Raw genomic sequence first — 21,694 nt, 5'->3', positions numbered from 1 at the left:
CAATGGTGTCACTGAAAGACACTATTAGCCTTCAGGAGGCCATCGTGCTTTTGTCTGGGATAGGTTAACTGTCTTCATTGGAGCTGGTACGATGCTGTGTTTTGGATTTGTGATGAAAGTAATGTTGATAACGGGCGGATGTTTTAGTTGTTCTGGGCAGTGCTTCCACGCAGTGAAGAGCGTCTCTGCCTGTCATCATGCTCTGCCCGGAAGGGTGCTGGCAGTGCCCAAGATGCCAGGAAAGAACACAGCCAGGACAGCAGACCCCAGCTGCCCAAAGGGATCCCATACGACACCGTGTTCAGCAATAAAAGCAGGGGTGAAGAAGGAGGAAGGGGAGACATTCATAGTTCTGGCACTGGTCTTCCCAGAAAATGCTACCTCTGATGGAGCCCTGCTTTCCTTGTGATGTCTAACTATCTGCCCACCAATCAGAAGCAGTGAATGACTTCTGTATTTTGCTTTGCTTGTGCTTGCAGAATGTCTTGGCTTGCCTGTTAAACTGTCTATATCTCAACCCATGTGCTTTCTCACTCTCACCTTTCCACTTCTCTCCCCCATCCTCTTAGAGGAACATGAGGGAGCAGCCATGTAGTGTTTCACTGCCCACCAGGATAAAACCACAGGTCAAAGGCTTGTTTGGGGATTGCTCTGCTCACCTAGTTTATTGTCGATCTCCAGCAGGTTCTCCTCAGACCAGGACTTTTTTGCTGCCTCCAAATCGTTGCTTATTCTGCCCTGTATCTCTGCCCTGAGGATCTCAAGGTCTTGCTTTCTAGATGCCTCTGCGTTCTGCAAAGATGTCATCAGAGAGTGCATTTTTTCAGAGATTGCCTGGAGGGAAGTCTGGGTGTTGGCCTGTTCCTCCGGAGGTGGGGCTGCATGCTGTGAGGCTTCCAGTTGGCTCTGCAACTCAGCCAGCTTCTCACTCAGAATCCTCTCCACCTCCTCCCGCATGGAATCGAGCGCCCTCATGGTGTTTCTGTCCACGGTCCTTCCTGCAAAGGAAGAGAGGAGCCAGTGGGAAACTGATGCTGCTTCCTGGGAAGTGCGTCCTTATCTTTCTAATGGGGGAGAGCACTTCCTCTTAGAAAAGTCAGAGAAAATGCACTTCTCATTTCAGTGCAAAGGTGGATTTCTCAGTGTAGCACGAAAGGTTCCATTGCTGAGATGTTTTTTCCAGGCAAGGGATACTGATTGTGTTGGGAGGAGGGAATCCACACAAGGTCTGAGAGGGCACTACTTAGCCACTGCAAATGACGTAGGGCTTACCAAAGGACTGAACACTAGTTCCCTCCCCTACAATCGCTTTCTAGGCCTTTCAGACCCTCACAGCAATTACCCCCTGTCAGTGACTCCTTCTTCATAGTCCATGGGAAGTGGGCTCTGGATGGAGGAGGACAGAATGGAGAAGATCCTTCCACCTTCCAAGCCTTGGTTTGCACAGATTGAGTTCCAGAGGGATGGACAAGGAGGAGAGGCTCCGTGATCCTGCCTGAAGGCTTGTCAAAGTGCTGCTGGGTGGATTGCAGGGTAAGAATTTCTCTACTGCATCTCTCCAGGCAGGATTTGTGGTGCGTGGGAGAGATGACTCTTTGTTGATGAGCAATATGAGTGACAAAGAGAGAGATGGTATTTGAACCTGAAGGTGGTTTTTCCTAGAGCCCCACCTGGAACTTTCACCACTTGCAAGCATCATAGATAGACTGTCAAGCCAAATCCCTTTAAAGGGGAGGGAGAGGAGGAACGCCCTTACCACCAGCAGGCACTACCCTGTCACGGGGCTGTGTCAGTGGAGTGGGACACAAAACCTCTCCCTAAGAAAGGGCTGTCCTTCTCACTACCATGGAGGAAACTCCGGAGACTAGCTCGTACAATGGAGTCACTGAATGACACCATTTGCCTTCAGGAGGCCAGCCTGCTTTTGTCTGGGATAGGTTAATTGTCTTCATTGGAGCTGGTATGCTGCTGTGTTTTGGATTTGTGATGAAAGTAATGTTGATAACCGGTGGAGGTTTTAGTTGTTCTGGGCAGTACTTCCACACAGTCAAGAGCGTCTCTGCTTTTCATCATGCTCTGCCAGGGAGGGTGCTGGCGGTGCCCAAGATGCCAGAAAAGAACACAGCCAGGACAGCAGACACCAGCTGCCCAAAGGGATCCCATACGACACCGTGTTCAGCAATAAAAGCAGGGGTAAAGAAGGAGGAAGGGGAGACATTCATAGTTCTGGCACTGGTCTTCCCAGAAAATGCTACCTCTGATGGAGCCCTGCTTTCCTTGTGATGTCTAACTATCTGCCCACCAATCAGAAGCAGTGAATGACTTCTGTATTTTGCTTTGCTTGTGCTTGCAGAATGTCTTGGCTTGCCTGTTAAACTGTCTATATCTCAACCCATGTGCTTTCTCACTCTCACCTTTCCACTTCTCTCCCCCATGCTCTTGGAGCAACATGAGGGAGCAGCCATGTAGTGTTTCACTGCCCACCAGGGTTAAACCACAGGTCAAAGGCTTGTTTGGGGATTGCTCTGCTCACCTAGTTTATTGTCGATCTCCAGCAGGTTCTCCTCAGACCAGGACTTTTTTGCTGCCTCCAAATCGTTGCTTATTCTGCCCTGTATCTCTGCCCTGAGGATCTCAAGGTCTTGCTTTCTAGATGCCTCTGCGTTCTGCAAAGATGTCATCAGAGAGTGCATTTTTTCAGAGATTGCCTGGAGGGAAGTCTGGGTGTTGGCCTGTTCCTCCGGAGGTGGGGCTGCATGCTGTGAGGCTTCCAGTTGGCTCTGCAACTCAGCCAGCTTCTCACTCAGAATCCTCTCCACCTCCTCCCGCATGGATTCGAGCGCCCTCGCGGTGTTTCTGTCCACGGTCCTTCCTGCAAAGGAAGAGAGGAGCCAGTGGGAAACTGATGCTGCTTCCTGGGAAGTGCGTCCTTATCTTTCTAAAAGGGGAGAGCACTTCCTCTTAGAAAAGTCAGAGAAAATGCGCTTCTCATTTCAGTGCAAAGGTGGATTTCTCAGTGTAGCACGAAAGGTTCCATTGCTGAGATGTTTTTTCCAGGCAAGGGATACTGATTGTGTTGGGAGGAGGGAATCCACACAAGGTCTGAGAGGGCACTACTTAGCCACTGCAAATGACGTAGGGCTTACCAAAGGACTGAACACTAGTTCCCTCCCCTACAATCGCTTTCTAGGCCTTTCAGACCCTCACAGCAATTACCCCCTGTCAGTGACTCCTTCCCCATAGTCCATGGGAAGTGGGCTCTGGATGGAGGAGGACAGACTGGAGAAGATCCTTCCACCTTCCAAGCCCTGGTTTGCATAGTTTGGATTCCAGAGGGATGGACAAGGAGGAGAGGCTCCGTGATCCTGCCTGAAGGCTTGTCAAAGTGCTGCTGCGTGGGATGGAGGGTAGGAATTGCTCCACTGCATCTCTCCAGGCAGGATTTGTGGTGCGTGGGAGAGATGACTCTTTGTTGATGAGCAATGGGAGCGAGAAAGAGAGGGACGGTATCGGAGCCTGGAGGTGGATGTTCCTAGAGGCCCATCTGGAATCCTGACCACTTGCAAGCATCATAGATAGACTGTCAAGCCAAATCCCTTTAAAGGGGAGGGAGAGGAGGAACACCCTTACCACCAGCAGGCACTACCCTGTCATGGGGCTGTGTCAGTGGAGTGGGACACAAAACCTCTCCCTAAGAAAGGGCTGTCCTTCTCACTACCATGGAGGAAACTCCAGAGACTAGCTCGTACAATGGTGTCACTGAAAGACACTATTAGCCTTCAGGAGGCCATCGTGCTTTTGTCTGGGATAGGTTAACTGTCTTCATTGGAGCTGGTACGATGCTGTGTTTTGGATTTGTGATGAAAGTAATGTTGATAACGGGCGGATGTTTTAGTTGTTCTGGGCAGTGCTTCCACGCAGTGAAGAGCGTCTCTGCCTGTCATCATGCTCTGCCAGGAAGGGTGCTGGCGGTGCCCAAGATGCCGGGAAAGAACACAGCCAGGACAGCAGACCCCAGCTGCCCAAAGGGATCCCATACGACACCGTGTTCAGCAATAAAAGCAGGGGTGAAGAAGGAGGAAGGGGAGACATTCATAGTTCTGGCACTGGTCTTCCCAGAAAATGCTACCTCTGATGGAGCCCTGCTTTCCTTGTGATGTCTAACTATCTGCCCACCAATCAGAAGCAGTGAATGACTTCTGTATTTTGCTTTGCTTGTGCTTGCAGAATGTCTTGGCTTGCCTGTTAAACTGTCTATATCTCAACCCATGTGCTTTCTCACTCTCACCTTTCCACTTCTCTCCCCCATGCTCTTGGAGCAACATGAGGGAGCAGCCATGTAGTGTTTCACTGCCCACCAGGGTTAAACCACAGGTCAAAGGCTTGTTTGGGGATTGCTCTGCTCACCTAGTTTATTGTCGATCTCCAGCAGGTTCTCCTCAGACCAGGACTTTTTTGCTGCCTCCAAATCGTTGCTTATTCTGCCCTGTATCTCTGCCCTGAGGATCTCAAGGTCTTGCTTTCTAGATGCCTCTGCGTTCTGCAAAGATGTCATCAGAGAGTGCATTTTTTCAGAGATTGCCTGGAGGGAAGTCTGGGTGTTGGCCTGTTCCTCCGGAGGTGGGGCTGCATGCTGTGAGGCTTCCAGTTGGCTCTGCAACTCAGCCAGCTTCTCACTCAGAATCCTCTCCACCTCCTCCCGCATGGATTCGAGCGCCCTCGCGGTGTTTCTGTCCACGGTCCTTCCTGCAAAGGAAGAGAGGAGCCAGTGGGAAACTGATGCTGCTTCCTGGGAAGTGCGTCCTTATCTTTCTAAAAGGGGAGAGCACTTCCTCTTAGAAAAGTCAGAGAAAATGCGCTTCTCATTTCAGTGCAAAGGTGGATTTCTCAGTGTAGCACGAAAGGTTCCATTGCTGAGATGTTTTTTCCAGGCAAGGGATACTGATTGTGTTGGGAGGAGGGAATCCACACAAGGTCTGAGAGGGCACTACTTAGCCACTGCAAATGACGTAGGGCTTACCAAAGGACTGAACACTAGTTCCCTCCCCTACAATCGCTTTCTAGGCCTTTCAGACCCTCACAGCAATTACCCCCTGTCAGTGACTCCTTCCCCATAGTCCATGGGAAGTGGGCTCTGGATGGAGGAGGACAGACTGGAGAAGATCCTTCCACCTTCCAAGCCCTGGTTTGCATAGTTTGGATTCCAGAGGGATGGACAAGGAGGAGAGGCTCCGTGATCCTGCCTGAAGGCTTGTCAAAGTGCTGCTGCGTGGGATGGAGGGTAGGAATTGCTCCACTGCATCTCTCCAGGCAGGATTTGTGGTGCGTGGGAGAGATGACTCTTTGTTGATGAGCAATGGGAGCGAGAAAGAGAGGGACGGTATCGGAGCCTGGAGGTGGATGTTCCTAGAGGCCCATCTGGAATCCTGACCACTTGCAAGCATCATAGATAGACTGTCAAGCCAAATCCCTTTAAAGGGGAGGGAGAGGAGGAACACCCTTACCACCAGCAGGCACTACCCTGTCATGGGGCTGTGTCAGTGGAGTGGGACACAAAACCTCTCCCTAAGAAAGGGCTGTCCTTCTCACTACCATGGAGGAAACTCCAGAGACTAGCTCGTACAATGGTGTCACTGAAAGACACTATTAGCCTTCAGGAGGCCATCGTGCTTTTGTCTGGGATAGGTTAACTGTCTTCATTGGAGCTGGTACGATGCTGTGTTTTGGATTTGTGATGAAAGTAATGTTGATAACGGGCGGATGTTTTAGTTGTTCTGGGCAGTGCTTCCACGCAGTGAAGAGCGTCTCTGCCTGTCATCATGCTCTGCCAGGAAGGGTGCTGGCGGTGCCCAAGATGCCGGGAAAGAACACAGCCAGGACAGCAGACCCCAGCTGCCCAAAGGGATCCCATACGACACCGTGTTCAGCAATAAAAGCAGGGGTGAAGAAGGAGGAAGGGGAGACATTCATAGTTCTGGCACTGGTCTTCCCAGAAAATGCTACCTCTGATGGAGCCCTGCTTTCCTTGTGATGTCTAACTATCTGCCCACCAATCAGAAGCAGTGAATGACTTCTGTATTTTGCTTTGCTTGTGCTTGCAGAATGTCTTGGCTTGCCTGTTAAACTGTCTATATCTCAACCCATGTGCTTTCTCACTCTCACCTTTCCACTTCTCTCCCCCATGCTCTTGGAGCAACATGAGGGAGCAGCCATGTAGTGTTTCACTGCCCACCAGGGTTAAACCACAGGTCAAAGGCTTGTTTGGGGATTGCTCTGCTCACCTAGTTTATTGTCGATCTCCAGCAGGTTCTCCTCAGACCAGGACTTTTTTGCTGCCTCCAAATCGTTGCTTATTCTGCCCTGTATCTCTGCCCTGAGGATCTCAAGGTCTTGCTTTCTAGATGCCTCTGCGTTCTGCAAAGATGTCATCAGAGAGTGCATTTTTTCAGAGATTGCCTGGAGGGAAGTCTGGGTGTTGGCCTGTTCCTCCGGAGGTGGGGCTGCATGCTGTGAGGCTTCCAGTTGGCTCTGCAACTCAGCCAGCTTCTCACTCAGAATCCTCTCCACCTCCTCCCGCATGGATTCGAGCGCCCTCGCGGTGTTTCTGTCCACGGTCCTTCCTGCAAAGGAAGAGAGGAGCCAGTGGGAAACTGATGCTGCTTCCTGGGAAGTGCGTCCTTATCTTTCTAAAAGGGGAGAGCACTTCCTCTTAGAAAAGTCAGAGAAAATGCGCTTCTCATTTCAGTGCAAAGGTGGATTTCTCAGTGTAGCACGAAAGGTTCCATTGCTGAGATGTTTTTTCCAGGCAAGGGATACTGATTGTGTTGGGAGGAGGGAATCCACACAAGGTCTGAGAGGGCACTACTTAGCCACTGCAAATGACGTAGGGCTTACCAAAGGACTGAACACTAGTTCCCTCCCCTACAATCGCTTTCTAGGCCTTTCAGACCCTCACAGCAATTACCCCCTGTCAGTGACTCCTTCCCCATAGTCCATGGGAAGTGGGCTCTGGATGGAGGAGGACAGACTGGAGAAGATCCTTCCACCTTCCAAGCCCTGGTTTGCATAGTTTGGATTCCAGAGGGATGGACAAGGAGGAGAGGCTCCGTGATCCTGCCTGAAGGCTTGTCAAAGTGCTGCTGCGTGGGATGGAGGGTAGGAATTGCTCCACTGCATCTCTCCAGGCAGGATTTGTGGTGCGTGGGAGAGATGACTCTTTGTTGATGAGCAATGGGAGCGAGAAAGAGAGGGACGGTATCGGAGCCTGGAGGTGGATGTTCCTAGAGGCCCATCTGGAATCCTGACCACTTGCAAGCATCATAGATAGACTGTCAAGCCAAATCCCTTTAAAGGGGAGGGAGAGGAGGAACACCCTTACCACCAGCAGGCACTACCCTGTCATGGGGCTGTGTCAGTGGAGTGGGACACAAAACCTCTCCCTAAGAAAGGGCTGTCCTTCTCACTACCATGGAGGAAACTCCAGAGACTAGCTCGTACAATGGTGTCACTGAAAGACACTATTAGCCTTCAGGAGGCCATCGTGCTTTTGTCTGGGATAGGTTAACTGTCTTCATTGGAGCTGGTACGATGCTGTGTTTTGGATTTGTGATGAAAGTAATGTTGATAACGGGCGGATGTTTTAGTTGTTCTGGGCAGTGCTTCCACGCAGTGAAGAGCGTCTCTGCCTGTCATCATGCTCTGCCAGGAAGGGTGCTGGCGGTGCCCAAGATGCCGGGAAAGAACACAGCCAGGACAGCAGACCCCAGCTGCCCAAAGGGATCCCATACGACACCGTGTTCAGCAATAAAAGCAGGGGTGAAGAAGGAGGAAGGGGAGACATTCATAGTTCTGGCACTGGTCTTCCCAGAAAATGCTACCTCTGATGGAGCCCTGCTTTCCTTGTGATGTCTAACTATCTGCCCACCAATCAGAAGCAGTGAATGACTTCTGTATTTTGCTTTGCTTGTGCTTGCAGAATGTCTTGGCTTGCCTGTTAAACTGTCTATATCTCAACCCATGTGCTTTCTCACTCTCACCTTTCCACTTCTCTCCCCCATGCTCTTGGAGCAACATGAGGGAGCAGCCATGTAGTGTTTCACTGCCCACCAGGGTTAAACCACAGGTCAAAGGCTTGTTTGGGGATTGCTCTGCTCACCTAGTTTATTGTCGATCTCCAGCAGGTTCTCCTCAGACCAGGACTTTTTTGCTGCCTCCAAATCGTTGCTTATTCTGCCCTGTATCTCTGCCCTGAGGATCTCAAGGTCTTGCTTTCTAGATGCCTCTGCGTTCTGCAAAGATGTCATCAGAGAGTGCATTTTTTCAGAGATTGCCTGGAGGGAAGTCTGGGTGTTGGCCTGTTCCTCCGGAGGTGGGGCTGCATGCTGTGAGGCTTCCAGTTGGCTCTGCAACTCAGCCAGCTTCTCACTCAGAATCCTCTCCACCTCCTCCCGCATGGATTCGAGCGCCCTCGCGGTGTTTCTGTCCACGGTCCTTCCTGCAAAGGAAGAGAGGAGCCAGTGGGAAACTGATGCTGCTTCCTGGGAAGTGCGTCCTTATCTTTCTAAAAGGGGAGAGCACTTCCTCTTAGAAAAGTCAGAGAAAATGCGCTTCTCATTTCAGTGCAAAGGTGGATTTCTCAGTGTAGCACGAAAGGTTCCATTGCTGAGATGTTTTTTCCAGGCAAGGGATACTGATTGTGTTGGGAGGAGGGAATCCACACAAGGTCTGAGAGGGCACTACTTAGCCACTGCAAATGACGTAGGGCTTACCAAAGGACTGAACACTAGTTCCCTCCCCTACAATCGCTTTCTAGGCCTTTCAGACCCTCACAGCAATTACCCCCTGTCAGTGACTCCTTCCCCATAGTCCATGGGAAGTGGGCTCTGGATGGAGGAGGACAGACTGGAGAAGATCCTTCCACCTTCCAAGCCCTGGTTTGCATAGTTTGGATTCCAGAGGGATGGACAAGGAGGAGAGGCTCCGTGATCCTGCCTGAAGGCTTGTCAAAGTGCTGCTGCGTGGGATGGAGGGTAGGAATTGCTCCACTGCATCTCTCCAGGCAGGATTTGTGGTGCGTGGGAGAGATGACTCTTTGTTGATGAGCAATGGGAGCGAGAAAGAGAGGGACGGTATCGGAGCCTGGAGGTGGATGTTCCTAGAGGCCCATCTGGAATCCTGACCACTTGCAAGCATCATAGATAGACTGTCAAGCCAAATCCCTTTAAAGGGGAGGGAGAGGAGGAACACCCTTACCACCAGCAGGCACTACCCTGTCATGGGGCTGTGTCAGTGGAGTGGGACACAAAACCTCTCCCTAAGAAAGGGCTGTCCTTCTCACTACCATGGAGGAAACTCCAGAGACTAGCTCGTACAATGGTGTCACTGAAAGACACTATTAGCCTTCAGGAGGCCATCGTGCTTTTGTCTGGGATAGGTTAACTGTCTTCATTGGAGCTGGTACGATGCTGTGTTTTGGATTTGTGATGAAAGTAATGTTGATAACGGGCGGATGTTTTAGTTGTTCTGGGCAGTGCTTCCACGCAGTGAAGAGCGTCTCTGCCTGTCATCATGCTCTGCCAGGAAGGGTGCTGGCGGTGCCCAAGATGCCGGGAAAGAACACAGCCAGGACAGCAGACCCCAGCTGCCCAAAGGGATCCCATACGACACCGTGTTCAGCAATAAAAGCAGGGGTGAAGAAGGAGGAAGGGGAGACATTCATAGTTCTGGCACTGGTCTTCCCAGAAAATGCTACCTCTGATGGAGCCCTGCTTTCCTTGTGATGTCTAACTATCTGCCCACCAATCAGAAGCAGTGAATGACTTCTGTATTTTGCTTTGCTTGTGCTTGCAGAATGTCTTGGCTTGCCTGTTAAACTGTCTATATCTCAACCCATGTGCTTTCTCACTCTCACCTTTCCACTTCTCTCCCCCATGCTCTTGGAGCAACATGAGGGAGCAGCCATGTAGTGTTTCACTGCCCACCAGGGTTAAACCACAGGTCAAAGGCTTGTTTGGGGATTGCTCTGCTCACCTAGTTTATTGTCGATCTCCAGCAGGTTCTCCTCAGACCAGGACTTTTTTGCTGCCTCCAAATCGTTGCTTATTCTGCCCTGTATCTCTGCCCTGAGGATCTCAAGGTCTTGCTTTCTAGATGCCTCTGCGTTCTGCAAAGATGTCATCAGAGAGTGCATTTTTTTAGAGATTGCCTGGAGGGAAGTCTGGGTGTTGGCCTGTTCCTCCGGAGGTGGGGCTGCATGCTGTGAGGCTTCCAGTTGGCTCTGCAACTCAGCCAGCTTCTCACTCAGAATCCTCTCCACCTCCTCCCGCATGGATTCGAGCGCCCTCGCGGTGTTTCTGTCCACGGTCCTTCCTGCAAAGGAAGAGAGGAGCCAGTGGGAAACTGATGCTGCTTCCTGGGAAGTGCGTCCTTATCTTTCTAAAAGGGGAGAGCACTTCCTCTTAGAAAAGTCAGAGAAAATGCGCTTCTCATTTCAGTGCAAAGGTGGATTTCTCAGTGTAGCACGAAAGGTTCCATTGCTGAGATGTTTTTTCCAGGCAAGGGATACTGATTGTGTTGGGAGGAGGGAATCCACACAAGGTCTGAGAGGGCACTACTTAGCCACTGCAAATGACGTAGGGCTTACCAAAGGACTGAACACTAGTTCCCTCCCCTACAATCGCTTTCTAGGCCTTTCAGACCCTCACAGCAATTACCCCCTGTCAGTGACTCCTTCCCCATAGTCCATGGGAAGTGGGCTCTGGATGGAGGAGGACAGACTGGAGAAGATCCTTCCACCTTCCAAGCCCTGGTTTGCATAGTTTGGATTCCAGAGGGATGGACAAGGAGGAGAGGCTCCGTGATCCTGCCTGAAGGCTTGTCAAAGTGCTGCTGCGTGGGATGGAGGGTAGGAATTGCTCCACTGCATCTCTCCAGGCAGGATTTGTGGTGCGTGGGAGAGATGACTCTTTGTTGATGAGCAATGGGAGCGAGAAAGAGAGGGACGGTATCGGAGCCTGGAGGTGGATGTTCCTAGAGGCCCATCTGGAATCCTGACCACTTGCAAGCATCATAGATAGACTGTCAAGCCAAATCCCTTTAAAGGGGAGGGAGAGGAGGAACGCCTTTACCACCAGCAGGCACTACCCTATCATGGGGCTGTGTCAGTGGAGTGGGACACAAAACCTCTCCCTAAGAAAGGGCTGTCCTTCTCACTACCATGGAGGAAACTCCAGAGACTAGCTCGTACAATGGAGTCACTGAAAGACACTATTAGCCTTCAGGAGGCCATCGTGCTTTTGTCTGGGATAGGTTAACTGTCTTCATTGGAGCTGGTACGATGCTGTGTTTTGGATTTGTGATGAAAGTAATGTTGATAACGGGCGGATGTTTTAGTTGTTCTGGGCAGTGCTTCCACGCAGTGAAGAGCGTCTCTGCCTGTCATCATGCTATGCCAGGAAGGGTGCTGGCGGTGCCCAAGATGCCAGAAAAGAACACAGCCAGGACAGCAGACCCCAGCTGCCCAAAGGGATCCCATACGACACCGTGTTCAGCAATAAAAGCAGGGGTGAAGAAGGAGGAAGGGGAGACATTCATAGTTATGGCACTGGTCTTCCCAGAAAATACTACCTCTGATGGAGCCCTGCTTTCCTTGTGATGTCTAACTATCTGCCCACCAATCAGAAGCAGTGAATGACTTCTGTATTTTGCTTTGCTTGTGCTTGCAGAATGTCTTGGCTTGCCTGTTAAACTGTCTATATCTCAACCCATGTGCTTTCTCACTCTCACCTTTCCACATCTCTTCCCCATCCTCTTAGAGGAACATGAGGGAGCAGCCATGTAGTGTTTCACTGCCCACCAGGGTTAAACCACAGGTCAAAGGCTTGTTTGGGGATTGCTCTGCTCACCTAGTTTATTGTCGATCTCCAGCATGCTCTCCTCAGACCAGGACCTTTTTGCTGCCTCCAAATATTTGTTTATTCCACTCTGCATCTCTGCTCTGAGGATCTCAAGGTCTTGCTTTCTAGATGCCTCAGTGTTCTGCAAAAATGTCATCAGAGATTGCATTTTTTCAGAGATTGCCTGGAGGGAAGTCTGGATGTTGGCCAGTTCCTCTGGAGGTGGGGCTGCATGCTGTGAGGCTTCCAGTTTGTTCTGCAACACATCTGGCTTCTCATTCATATTTCTCTTCCACTCTGCCTGTGCCCTCGTGTTTCTGTCCACGGTTCTTCCTGCAAAGGAAGAGAAGAGCCACTGGTAAATTGAGATTGCTTCCTGTGAAGTGGGTCATTGTCTTTATAAAGGGGGAGAGCACGTCGTCTTAGAAAATCAGAGAAATATCGAGAGATGTTTTTTTTCAGGCAAGGGATACTGATTGTGTTGGGAGGAGGGAATCCACACAAGGTCTGAGAGGGCACTACTTAGCCACTGCGCACCAATTAGAAGCAGTGAATAACTTCTGTATTTTGCTTTGCTTGTTCTTGTAGCATAGGTTTGCTTATTAAACTGTTTTTGTCTCAAGTTATGTACTTTCTCACTATTACCTTTCCAGTTTTCTCCCCCATCCTTTTAAAGGAACATGTTTAGTTCCTCTACAGTCTATCATATGTGTAGTGTTTAGCTGCGCACCAGGTTTAAACCACAGTATGAAGGCTAGATATTATATCTTAAACGTCCACACATTCCTCCTCTCTGACAATGCCTCACACCAGCTGCTAGCCCAGAAGGAGCAGCAAGTGCACAAAGAGAGCCGGGAGGGGGCTGAGGATGCTCGAGCCCTGTGTGCCCACTGAGCTAGAGCTGTCTGCATTGGACAGGGGAGACGTAACCTCTCCCAAAGTGTGGCCAGAGAGGTGGAAATGTCTGGAGAAGCCCTTATGAAGATGCCACTTCATAGAAAGCTGCCCTTGCTGGAGACCATCCCAGCCCTGAAGTAGAATCGGTGGAGCAGCACTGGGGGCTCTGAGGTAGGATGGGACCCCAGGAGACAGAGGAAGGGACCCAGCAGTGCCCTTCTAATTCATCCCAAGACAAGTGCACTGCTCCCAGCCTCTCTGCCTCCAGGCAGCATAACCAGGCACTCACCTGCATGGGGAGTCATGTTCTTTCCACCAGGGACTTTAAGATGAGGAGCTGCAGAGTCAGCAACTGCAAGAGAGTATAGGGTGAAAATGTTCACTGCTTCCCTGGGCAGAGGAAGACCCAGCCTTGTCTCATGCCCTACTCATCACAGGGAAGTCTCACAAAATAATGAGACACTCATCTTTACCGTACAGCAATGGAATGAAATCCATTGGAGTGAAATGGAGGGGGCTGAGGATACCCGAGCCCTCTGTGCTCAAAGAGCTAGAACAATTTAGATTGAACATGGCAGACTTCACCTGCACCAAAGCATGGCCAGAGAGTTTAAAATCTCTGGAGAAGCCCTTATGAGGATGCCATTTCTGAGAGAGCTGCCCTTGTTCGACACCTTCCTGGCTCTGTAGTACAAACTTTGAGAAACAGTGGAGGCTCCAAAGGAGGATGGGACCACAGAATGCAGAGAAAGAGACCCAGCAGTGCCCTTCTAATTCATCCCAAGACAAGTGCACTGCTCCCAGTCTCTTTGCCTCCATTTGCCTCCAGACAGCATGCATGAAGCCAGGCTCTCACCTGCATGGGGTGTCATCATATTTCCACCTGTCACTGCCAGCTGAGGAGTTGCAGAGATGGTAAATGCAAGGGAGTATAGGGTGAAGAATGTTCATTGCTTCACTGGGCAGAGGAAGACCTGGCCCGGTGTCTTGCCATACCTGTCACAGGGAAGTCTCACAAAGGGGTGAGACGCTCCTCTTTACCATACAACAATGAGGGAATTCTCACAATGACCTGTTACCCCTCCCGGCATCCTCCTCTGAGCCCATTCTTTGAAAGCTTTCCACTCCCCACCACAGCAATACACTCTGCTGGAGTAGGACGTGCCTGACATCAATGAGGTGTGCCCTAAGGATAAAACCCATCCCTTCCCAAAGTCTCAGTGGACTCAGTCTCAGTCTGCTGCGGACTGGAAGGGCTTCTGTGGGGAGCTAACTCAGAGGAGTAGACTCAGAGGAGCTCACTTCTCTCCACAGTGATACATCCCACCTGAGATATTCCCAAAGATGACTGCAGTCAAGAGGAGTGGGATCCTGCATACTTACTGAAATGATGATGAATCTCTATTAGCTCTTGGACACTGCGGATCTCGGTCCCAAGTTCTTAGCATAATGTTCAAATGAAAAGAGATAAAAGAGGCAATTTAGCAAAGACCTTTCCCAAAGGAAGAACAAGAAATGATTAGCACAGCTTTTGGGGAAGAACATATGGCGTTGGCAGGAAACGGGGGCCTGATAGCAATGCCATGGGTTTGGACCAATGTTTCCTACCGTGGAGACCCACTCATGCTCTCAAGGCCATGAGGCTCTCTCAGCTGCCCCAAAGACCAAGTGCAGCATCCCATGGTCTTTGCTGGGAAGGTTTCAGAGGGCTCATGCTGCTCCTTTGTTTGAGGACACGCTTACGAGAAGTTCACAGGATGGTTTCCCTGTGGACCAGCTTTTGCTTTCAGGGAGTTGAAGGCCTGCTTGGGGATTCCTCTGCTTACCTAGTTCCTTCTCCATCTTTTTCACTGTCTTCACAGAAAAGGGTCTCTCTACACAACCTCTTACATCGATTCAAGTGTGCTCCTATTGTTTGCCGTCACTTTCGTTTTCTGTGAAGAAACAACAATAACCTGTGCTCAAAGATATGTCATTTTTGTTCTGATGGAAGCTGATTTCTGCTGATTTTATAATTAGCTGATTATAAAATAAGCTCTTCTCCCAGAACTGCTCATCATGTTTCCCCTCCATGGCCTTCAGTTTCCATCACCTGTAGCTGGCTGGAACAGGCTCTGTCAGAGAAAAGGCCGACACTGGTCTCATCCCTCGGAGGCCACCCCTGCATTCCCTGCAGGGGTGGAATTCCTAACAATGAATCAAACTCCAAGGATGTGTTTGTGAAATTGAATGTATGTGTCTGTATGTAGGCAACTGGTATGGAGCCATCTCAGAAGAACCTTCTCTGTGTCATGTCTGAACTCTGATTCCCTGATATGTGCTTTGTGCAACCTGCAGTGGAGGCAGGAACTCTGGCTTCCGTGTGATATTTCCTAAAATACACCACTTACATGTCATAACATCAACTTTCCAGACAGAAAAGGCAGCACAGAATCCAACCTAGTTACGGCATGAGATGGGAAGGCAAATTTGAAAGAAAGCCAGTCCCAGAGGACAGCACAGTCCCAGAGGATGCTATTTCAGAAACTTCCTCGATCTGAAGAAAAAGTGATGAAAGTGTACAATGTATGCATATGAGCAAACACAGAAGAAACAGGGCTGCAGCTCACAAGTGTAATTTTATTGAAGGGAGGAAGAGGAACCCTGAAGAGGAGCCTCCAGAGTCCGGGTCTCGTGGATTATTGAGTCAGACCTGCCAGGCTCCTGAGGAGGTCTCCAGTAACCAAGGGCCTCCCAAAAGATGCCAGACCCCCATGGTAGAGATATGAACTGCACCCCTGCAGGTGAGTTAGTGGCTCTGCTTGCTCGAGCATGTAACCCTCTGCACACAGTCCCAGGAAGGACACCCTGAGAAACATGTTCTCCCCATGGAGATACTTTAAGTCCCAGGCCCAGAGACAGAAGTCGTCCTCAGGGCAATTAATGCTCAAAGTAACCATGACAGGAAAGAGCATGACAGAGGTAAGATACTTCCCATCTCAGTATTTCTGAAAGCAACAGAAACTCCCACAAACAGCTGACAAAAAGACCTGAAAATAACTTTGTGGAAACACAGTTTCAAGCACAGTATCTTCTTCTGCAACCAGAGTTCCCACCCTGAGCAAGTGAAACTTGTCTGCAAGGTGAACTGACACTTGGAGGGAGAAATCCCCTATGAGAAATAGAGGAAAGAGTTGTTCCCCTCATTGATTTTGCATTCATGCCTTGCCATGCCTTGGCTTACTTTTTGTCATGGACAAACAACCTATGATAGCAAGTGTGTGTGTACTTCTGATCGTCTTTCTTTTCACTCTTTCATTTCATTTTCAAACCCGAAATTGAAAACGTCTTGAAATCCAATATATATAAGCACTAGATATGCTTGAACACAGCTAGTGAAAGCTGTATTCCTTTAAACTTCTTAATAATTAATCAAGTTATTTATTTATTTTCCCAATATTTATTTTTATATATTTATTAAATATTTTATATATTTATTAAATATTTTATTTTTTTCATCTTTCATTTCACTCTTTCGTTTTCATTTTCAAACTTGAAATTGAAAATGTCTTGAAATCCAATATGTATAAACACTAGACATGCATTAACACAGCTAGTTAAAGCTGTATTCCTTTAAACTTCTTAATAATTAATCACAGAATCACAGAATCGTCTAGGTTGGAAGAGACCTCCAAGATCACCGAGTTCAACCTCTGACCTAACACTAACAAGTCCTCCACTAAATCATATCACTAAGCTCTAAATCTAAACGTCTTTTGAAGACCTCCAGGGATGGTTCCTGAACCACTTCCCTGGGCAGCCTATTCCAATGCCTAACAACCCTTTCAGTAAAGAAGTTTTTCCTAATATCAAGTTATTTATTTATTTTCCCATAGCCAGAAAGGAAGAGCAAAGGTAACCTAGCACACTCTACATTTTCAGGGATTTTTTTTTTTTTTCCTGGAAACAGTTCAACAGAGAGATACATTCTTAAAGAATAACTGTGGATATATACAAAAATGCAATAACGTACCTTCAGAAAATCCTCATCTCATCTGTGTCTCTCCTGAGCTGACTGGCTTTCACTTGCAGTATGACGGCGCAGTCACCGGCAGCCTTCAGTGCCCTTGGACTTTACACAGTTACAGGGAAGAAGGCTCTAAATAAAATGTTGACACCTTGGCACCTGACCGGCAGAAGAGTTTTTATCACCCTTGGAAATCTCACCCTTGGATAAGATTTAGTGTTGTGACCCTCTTTAAGGAATGCCTACAGGTAATCTGAGGAAGAAAGGTTGTAGGACATACATGATGTGTGTGCTTGGAGTTATCTTGAATATGCCTCTGGTACAGATAACATGTGAACGGCTCCTACCCAAAGAAGACCGGTCCCTAAGAGCAAGATAGCTGTACTTTTGGGAATGGCTTACCCCTCTGATATCACCGTAGGAGACAAATTCCTTTTTGAAAAGAAACCTCTTTATTGTGCCTTGTTAGGGATGTCTCTGTTGGCCAGATAGGGCCATATCTGCCTTTTTCTATTGTTCCCTTTACAGAACATTGTAGAACATTCAGTGGTGAAAGGGACTTTTTAGATTCAGAATAATTTGTGAATCAGGTCTAAGAAGCTTTGTCTTGCCTATGCAAGCAGTGATTTCCAGTAGTAGCATGTCAGCAGCTCTGTTCTAGATGTCCTCCGTAAATAAGAGAAGATTGTGCTCTTTTGAAACTGACATGAGTTGCCACTTGTAATGTTTTATAGCGCTATCTGAAATCTACTGGTATTTATTGCCATATCATACCTCCTCTTGAGGAACTATTTAAAGTACAAAAGTCATTTGTAAGTCTTATCAGGATTTCTTAGATTTTTTTACCTGGACTTTTGATGGTAATTTTATGAAATATTAACTTGTGTTGTGGAATAGTCTGTCAGGCAGCTAAGCAACAGAGAGTCATTTGCTCAGTCCCTCCCTGAAGTGGGATGGGGGAGAATCTGGAAAAAGAAATGCAAAACTCATGAGCTGAAATGATGTTTAATAGGAAATAAAAGAATGACGGAAAACAAGTGATGCACAAAGTAATTGCTTACCACCAGCCAGTCCCCGAGCAACTGCAGCCCCCTTGGACAACTCCCTCCAGATTACATTGTTCAACATGATGCTGCCGAATATCCCTTTCATTAGAGCTTAGTGATATTGTTTAGTGGAGGACTTGTTAGTGTTAGGTCAGAGGTTGGACTCGGTGATCTTGGAGGTCTCTTCCAACCTAGATGATTCTGTGATTCTGTGACTGGGCCTGATCGCCTGATTGCCCTGCAAGTGCCGTGTGATGGCACTCAAGATAATCTGCTCCATGAGCTTTCCCAGCACCGCGGTCAGACTGACAGACCTGTAGTTTCAGGGATCATTTCTCCAGCCCTTCTTGTAGATGGGTGTCACATTTGCTAGCTGCCAGTTAATTGGGACGTACCCTGAGAAGCAGGACTGCTGATAAATGATGAAAAGAGGCTTGTTGAGCACTTCAGCCACCTGGCTGTGCACCCTCAGGTGGATCCCATCTGACCCGATAGACTTGCGTACATCTCAGTGGAGTAGCAGGTCACTAACAGTATAGTTGGAGATTCTTCTCCTACTTCTTCTTCTATCTCTTCTTCTACTGTCACCAACAGTAATGATTGGAGATTCTTAAACAGCCCAATGTAGGAGATCACGTTCTAGAGTATCTAAGGAACCTGAAGGTGCGCAAGTCCATGGCACCTAAGGAGACGCATCCACGAGTCCTGAAGGAACTGGCAGATGGAATTGCTAAGCCACTGTCCATCATATCTGAGAAGTCGTGGCCATCCAGTGAAGTGCACACTGACTGGAAGAGGGAAAACAAAGCCAAGACCTGGGGATCTGCAGGCCTTTCAGTCTCACCTCTGTGCCTGGCAAGATCATGTAGTAGATACTCCTGGAAATTATGCTAAGGCATACAGAAAACAAGGAGGTGATTGGTGACATCCAACGTGGCTTCACTACAAGCATATCGTACCTGACAAATCTGGTGGCCTTCTGCTGTGGTATTACAACACTGGAGGATAGAGGAAAAGCAACTGAGCAACATGAAGTTCAACAAGGCCGAGTGCAAGGTCCTGTATCTGGTCTGGGGCAATCCTAAGTACAACTATACAGGCTGGGTGGAGAATGGATTGAAAGCAGCCCTGATGAGAAGGACCTGGTGGTGTTGGATTATGAGAAGCTTGGTGTGAGCTGGCAATGTGCACTTGCAGCCCAGAAAACCAACCGTATCTTGGGCTGCATCAAAACAAGCATAGCCAGCAGGTCATGGAGGGGATTCTCTCCCTCTGCTCTGCTCTTGTGAGACCCCACCTGGAGCAGTGTGTTCAGCTCTGGGGCCCCCAGCACAAGAAAGACACAGAAGTATTAGAACAAGTCCAGAAGAGGGGATGTTGGGGAAGATACCATTGTCAGGGGAGATACCATTATGAGGGAATATACCATCATGATTCGACCTCCTGACTCCTGGGATCAGTCGACGGGTTGAGCCTTTCTTTCCTCCCCCCCCACATTGGGATGCCTTTGGGTGCGATTTGAACACTTGGTTGTATTGTGGGTCTCTGTGGAAACTTAGAAATCTCTATAGAGTCTTTGTGTCTTTTAACGCGTTAATTTCCAGGCTGTGCACCTGTGTATTTCATGCATGCTAGCTTGCTTTTGCAGACAGTAAATTATCGCTGGCAATCCAAAGAACCTGTGTATCTGTTGCTGTAATAAATTTCACTTCACTGCATTATTCCTAGCCGTGATAGTTCTCGTTGAATGCGACTAGAGTAAGGGTGGTTATACGTTATTGGTGAATCCGCGACCGTTGTAGTTCAGTGCTCTGAATCTGACCAGACCCATATCAGTTAATGCGTCATTGGTAAATCTGTGATTGTGATAGTTCAGTACCCTGAATCCAACAGGACCTCTAATGGTTAATCAGCTACATCACTTAACGCGACAGGCCCCCCACACAAGAAAGTTTTGGATCTAGTAGAGTAGGTGAACGGGAGGGCCATGAAGATGATAATAGGGCTGGAGCAACTCTTCAGCCTGTAGAAATGAAGGCTCTTGTTGTGGCTTCTCAGGACTTAAATGAGCAGATGGTTATAGCACAAGGGGGAATAGTTTTAAACTAAAAAAAGGGGAGATTTAGTTTAGATGTTTGGAGGGAATTAGATGGGAAGACTTTGGAAGAGGTTGCCCAGTGAAGCTATGGATACATCATCCCTGGAAAAGTTCAAGTCATGCTTGGATGGGGCTTTGTGGGAAGTGTCCCTACTTATGTCAGGGGGGTTGGATGTAGGTGAACTGTTTTTCACTTAATCCTGTTACCTGTAATGGAAGCTGTACCCAGTTTTTGGCTTTGAAGTTTCTACAAGTTTTTGCCACAGAAATGACAGATTACAGAAAGGTTGATGTTAGCAGGGGTGTCTGGAGGTCATCTGGTCAAAAGCTGGTGCTCAAGCATGTCCACGTAAAGCAGAATGAGGACCATATCTTCATAAAAGGTTTGTTTGAGGTCAGGTTGGATGAGGCGCTGGGCAAACTGATCTAGTGGGTGTCATCTCTGCCCTTGGCACAGGAGCTGTGACTTGATGATCTTTAAGATCCATTCCAACCTAAGCCATTCTCTGATTCAATGCTTCTATGATTGCCTGAGCTGTAACATTGCATCTGCTTTGCCACCCATAGCAAGCCAGAAAATACCACAGGTTGCAACTGCCATTAATCTGAAATAAAACTTTTTTCCTACTTGCAAAAGACTTCCCATTCTAACCAGTTTTTCTTGGCACTAGTTTATGTTTATGAGATTTTAATTAGCACTCTTAATCTAGTGCTTCCCAGCATCATCCTTTCAGATATCTTCAGTTCCTTGCTTACCACTGCTTCTTTGCTTCCAATGTGTGTCTTCACTGCTTTGACTCTGACTGTAAATTTAACTTTCATAAAAATGACCAGTAACCAGGCTTGGTTTTTAATGTCAAAACCATTGTGGGGTTTCAAATGTTTTGAGAGGTAGGTGATTTCTGGCCACTTTGCCATCATGGTCTGCCAGGAGTTAGGTCTGATCAAAAGGATTCTCAGCTTCCTGACATCTGACTGTGTGTGCAGTGCATCCTGGGCTCATGATGAACTTGCCAGTAGAGGGAGTTCTAGCAGGAGAAAGCCTGAACAGAGAGGAAGGGAAAGATATTCTCCTTGTGCAAGAAGCTCTTCTGAAAACTGTGCACGGGATAATTTGTACAGGCATTGTAAATTGTCAGTGTTCTTGCGGATGTATTCATTGTCTCTTGATGAGAGAAAAGGATTAAACGCATGAATCTAGAAATGGCAGGAAGGACAGGAGAGCTTGAGAGCAAACTCATTGACGTGGAAAATGGACTCGAAAATGGAGGATATTCATACTTTTCAAATTCCCCTGAACGTTATTTGGACTGCATCCCCAAACCAGGGGTGTACGACTGTTTCACACCCTTTCCAAATGAAAGGGGTTTCTGCAGCTTCTTGAGAAACACTGATGACAAGTCAGGTAAGTTGCCTTCAGGAAGCAGAGCATACTTGCAAATGACATAGAAGGACCTGCCATGACTGGTGACCATCTAGAAACAGAAGTCAGAGGTATTTTTAGGAAGGGTGGTTTCAGCTCATCAGAAAGCTCTCCATCTCTAGAATATTAGCCCAATTTTGCACAAAGGTATCACAAGTATTTCCTGTGATGTTCAGTCTGCAGAAACAAATGTCAAAAATATGTCATGTTCACACTGACATAAGGATGTGTAAACAAAGATATATAAAGAGAATAATACTTTTAATTTCCTGGGCTGATAATTCATTTGTTTCTGCAGGTTCTTAGAATACCTGGAGGTTGTCTCTACCA

At 48.1% G+C, this 21,694-nt stretch overlaps 1 protein-coding gene across 1 annotated transcript in view; it reads right to left on the bottom strand.

Moving 5' to 3' along the window:
- LOC136788574 (centrosome-associated protein CEP250-like) overlaps positions 1-21,694 on the bottom strand; it is a 47,631-nt gene that overhangs the window by 6,237 nt on the left and 19,700 nt on the right. Inside the window, exons 15-24 of the mRNA XM_066987135.1 lie at positions 14,618-14,676; positions 14,175-14,231; positions 13,081-13,143; positions 11,904-12,227; positions 10,030-10,368; positions 8,156-8,494; positions 6,282-6,620; positions 4,408-4,746; positions 2,534-2,872; positions 660-998 (exon numbers count right to left, since the gene is read on the bottom strand). Coding sequence (XP_066843236.1) covers positions 660-998; positions 2,534-2,872; positions 4,408-4,746; positions 6,282-6,620; positions 8,156-8,494; positions 10,030-10,368; positions 11,904-12,227; positions 13,081-13,143; positions 14,175-14,231; positions 14,618-14,676 — 2,537 coding nt within the window. The remainder of the gene's footprint in view (positions 1-659; positions 999-2,533; positions 2,873-4,407; positions 4,747-6,281; positions 6,621-8,155; positions 8,495-10,029; positions 10,369-11,903; positions 12,228-13,080; positions 13,144-14,174; positions 14,232-14,617; positions 14,677-21,694) is intronic.

The sequence above is a fragment of the Anser cygnoides genome, chromosome W (genome assembly GCF_040182565.1).
Source record: "Anser cygnoides isolate HZ-2024a breed goose chromosome W, Taihu_goose_T2T_genome, whole genome shotgun sequence".
In the NCBI taxonomy this organism is placed as follows: domain Eukaryota; kingdom Metazoa; phylum Chordata; class Aves; order Anseriformes; family Anatidae; genus Anser; species Anser cygnoides.
Note: the sequence above shows the minus strand (reverse complement) of the source record. Positions and strands in the feature narration are given on the sequence as shown.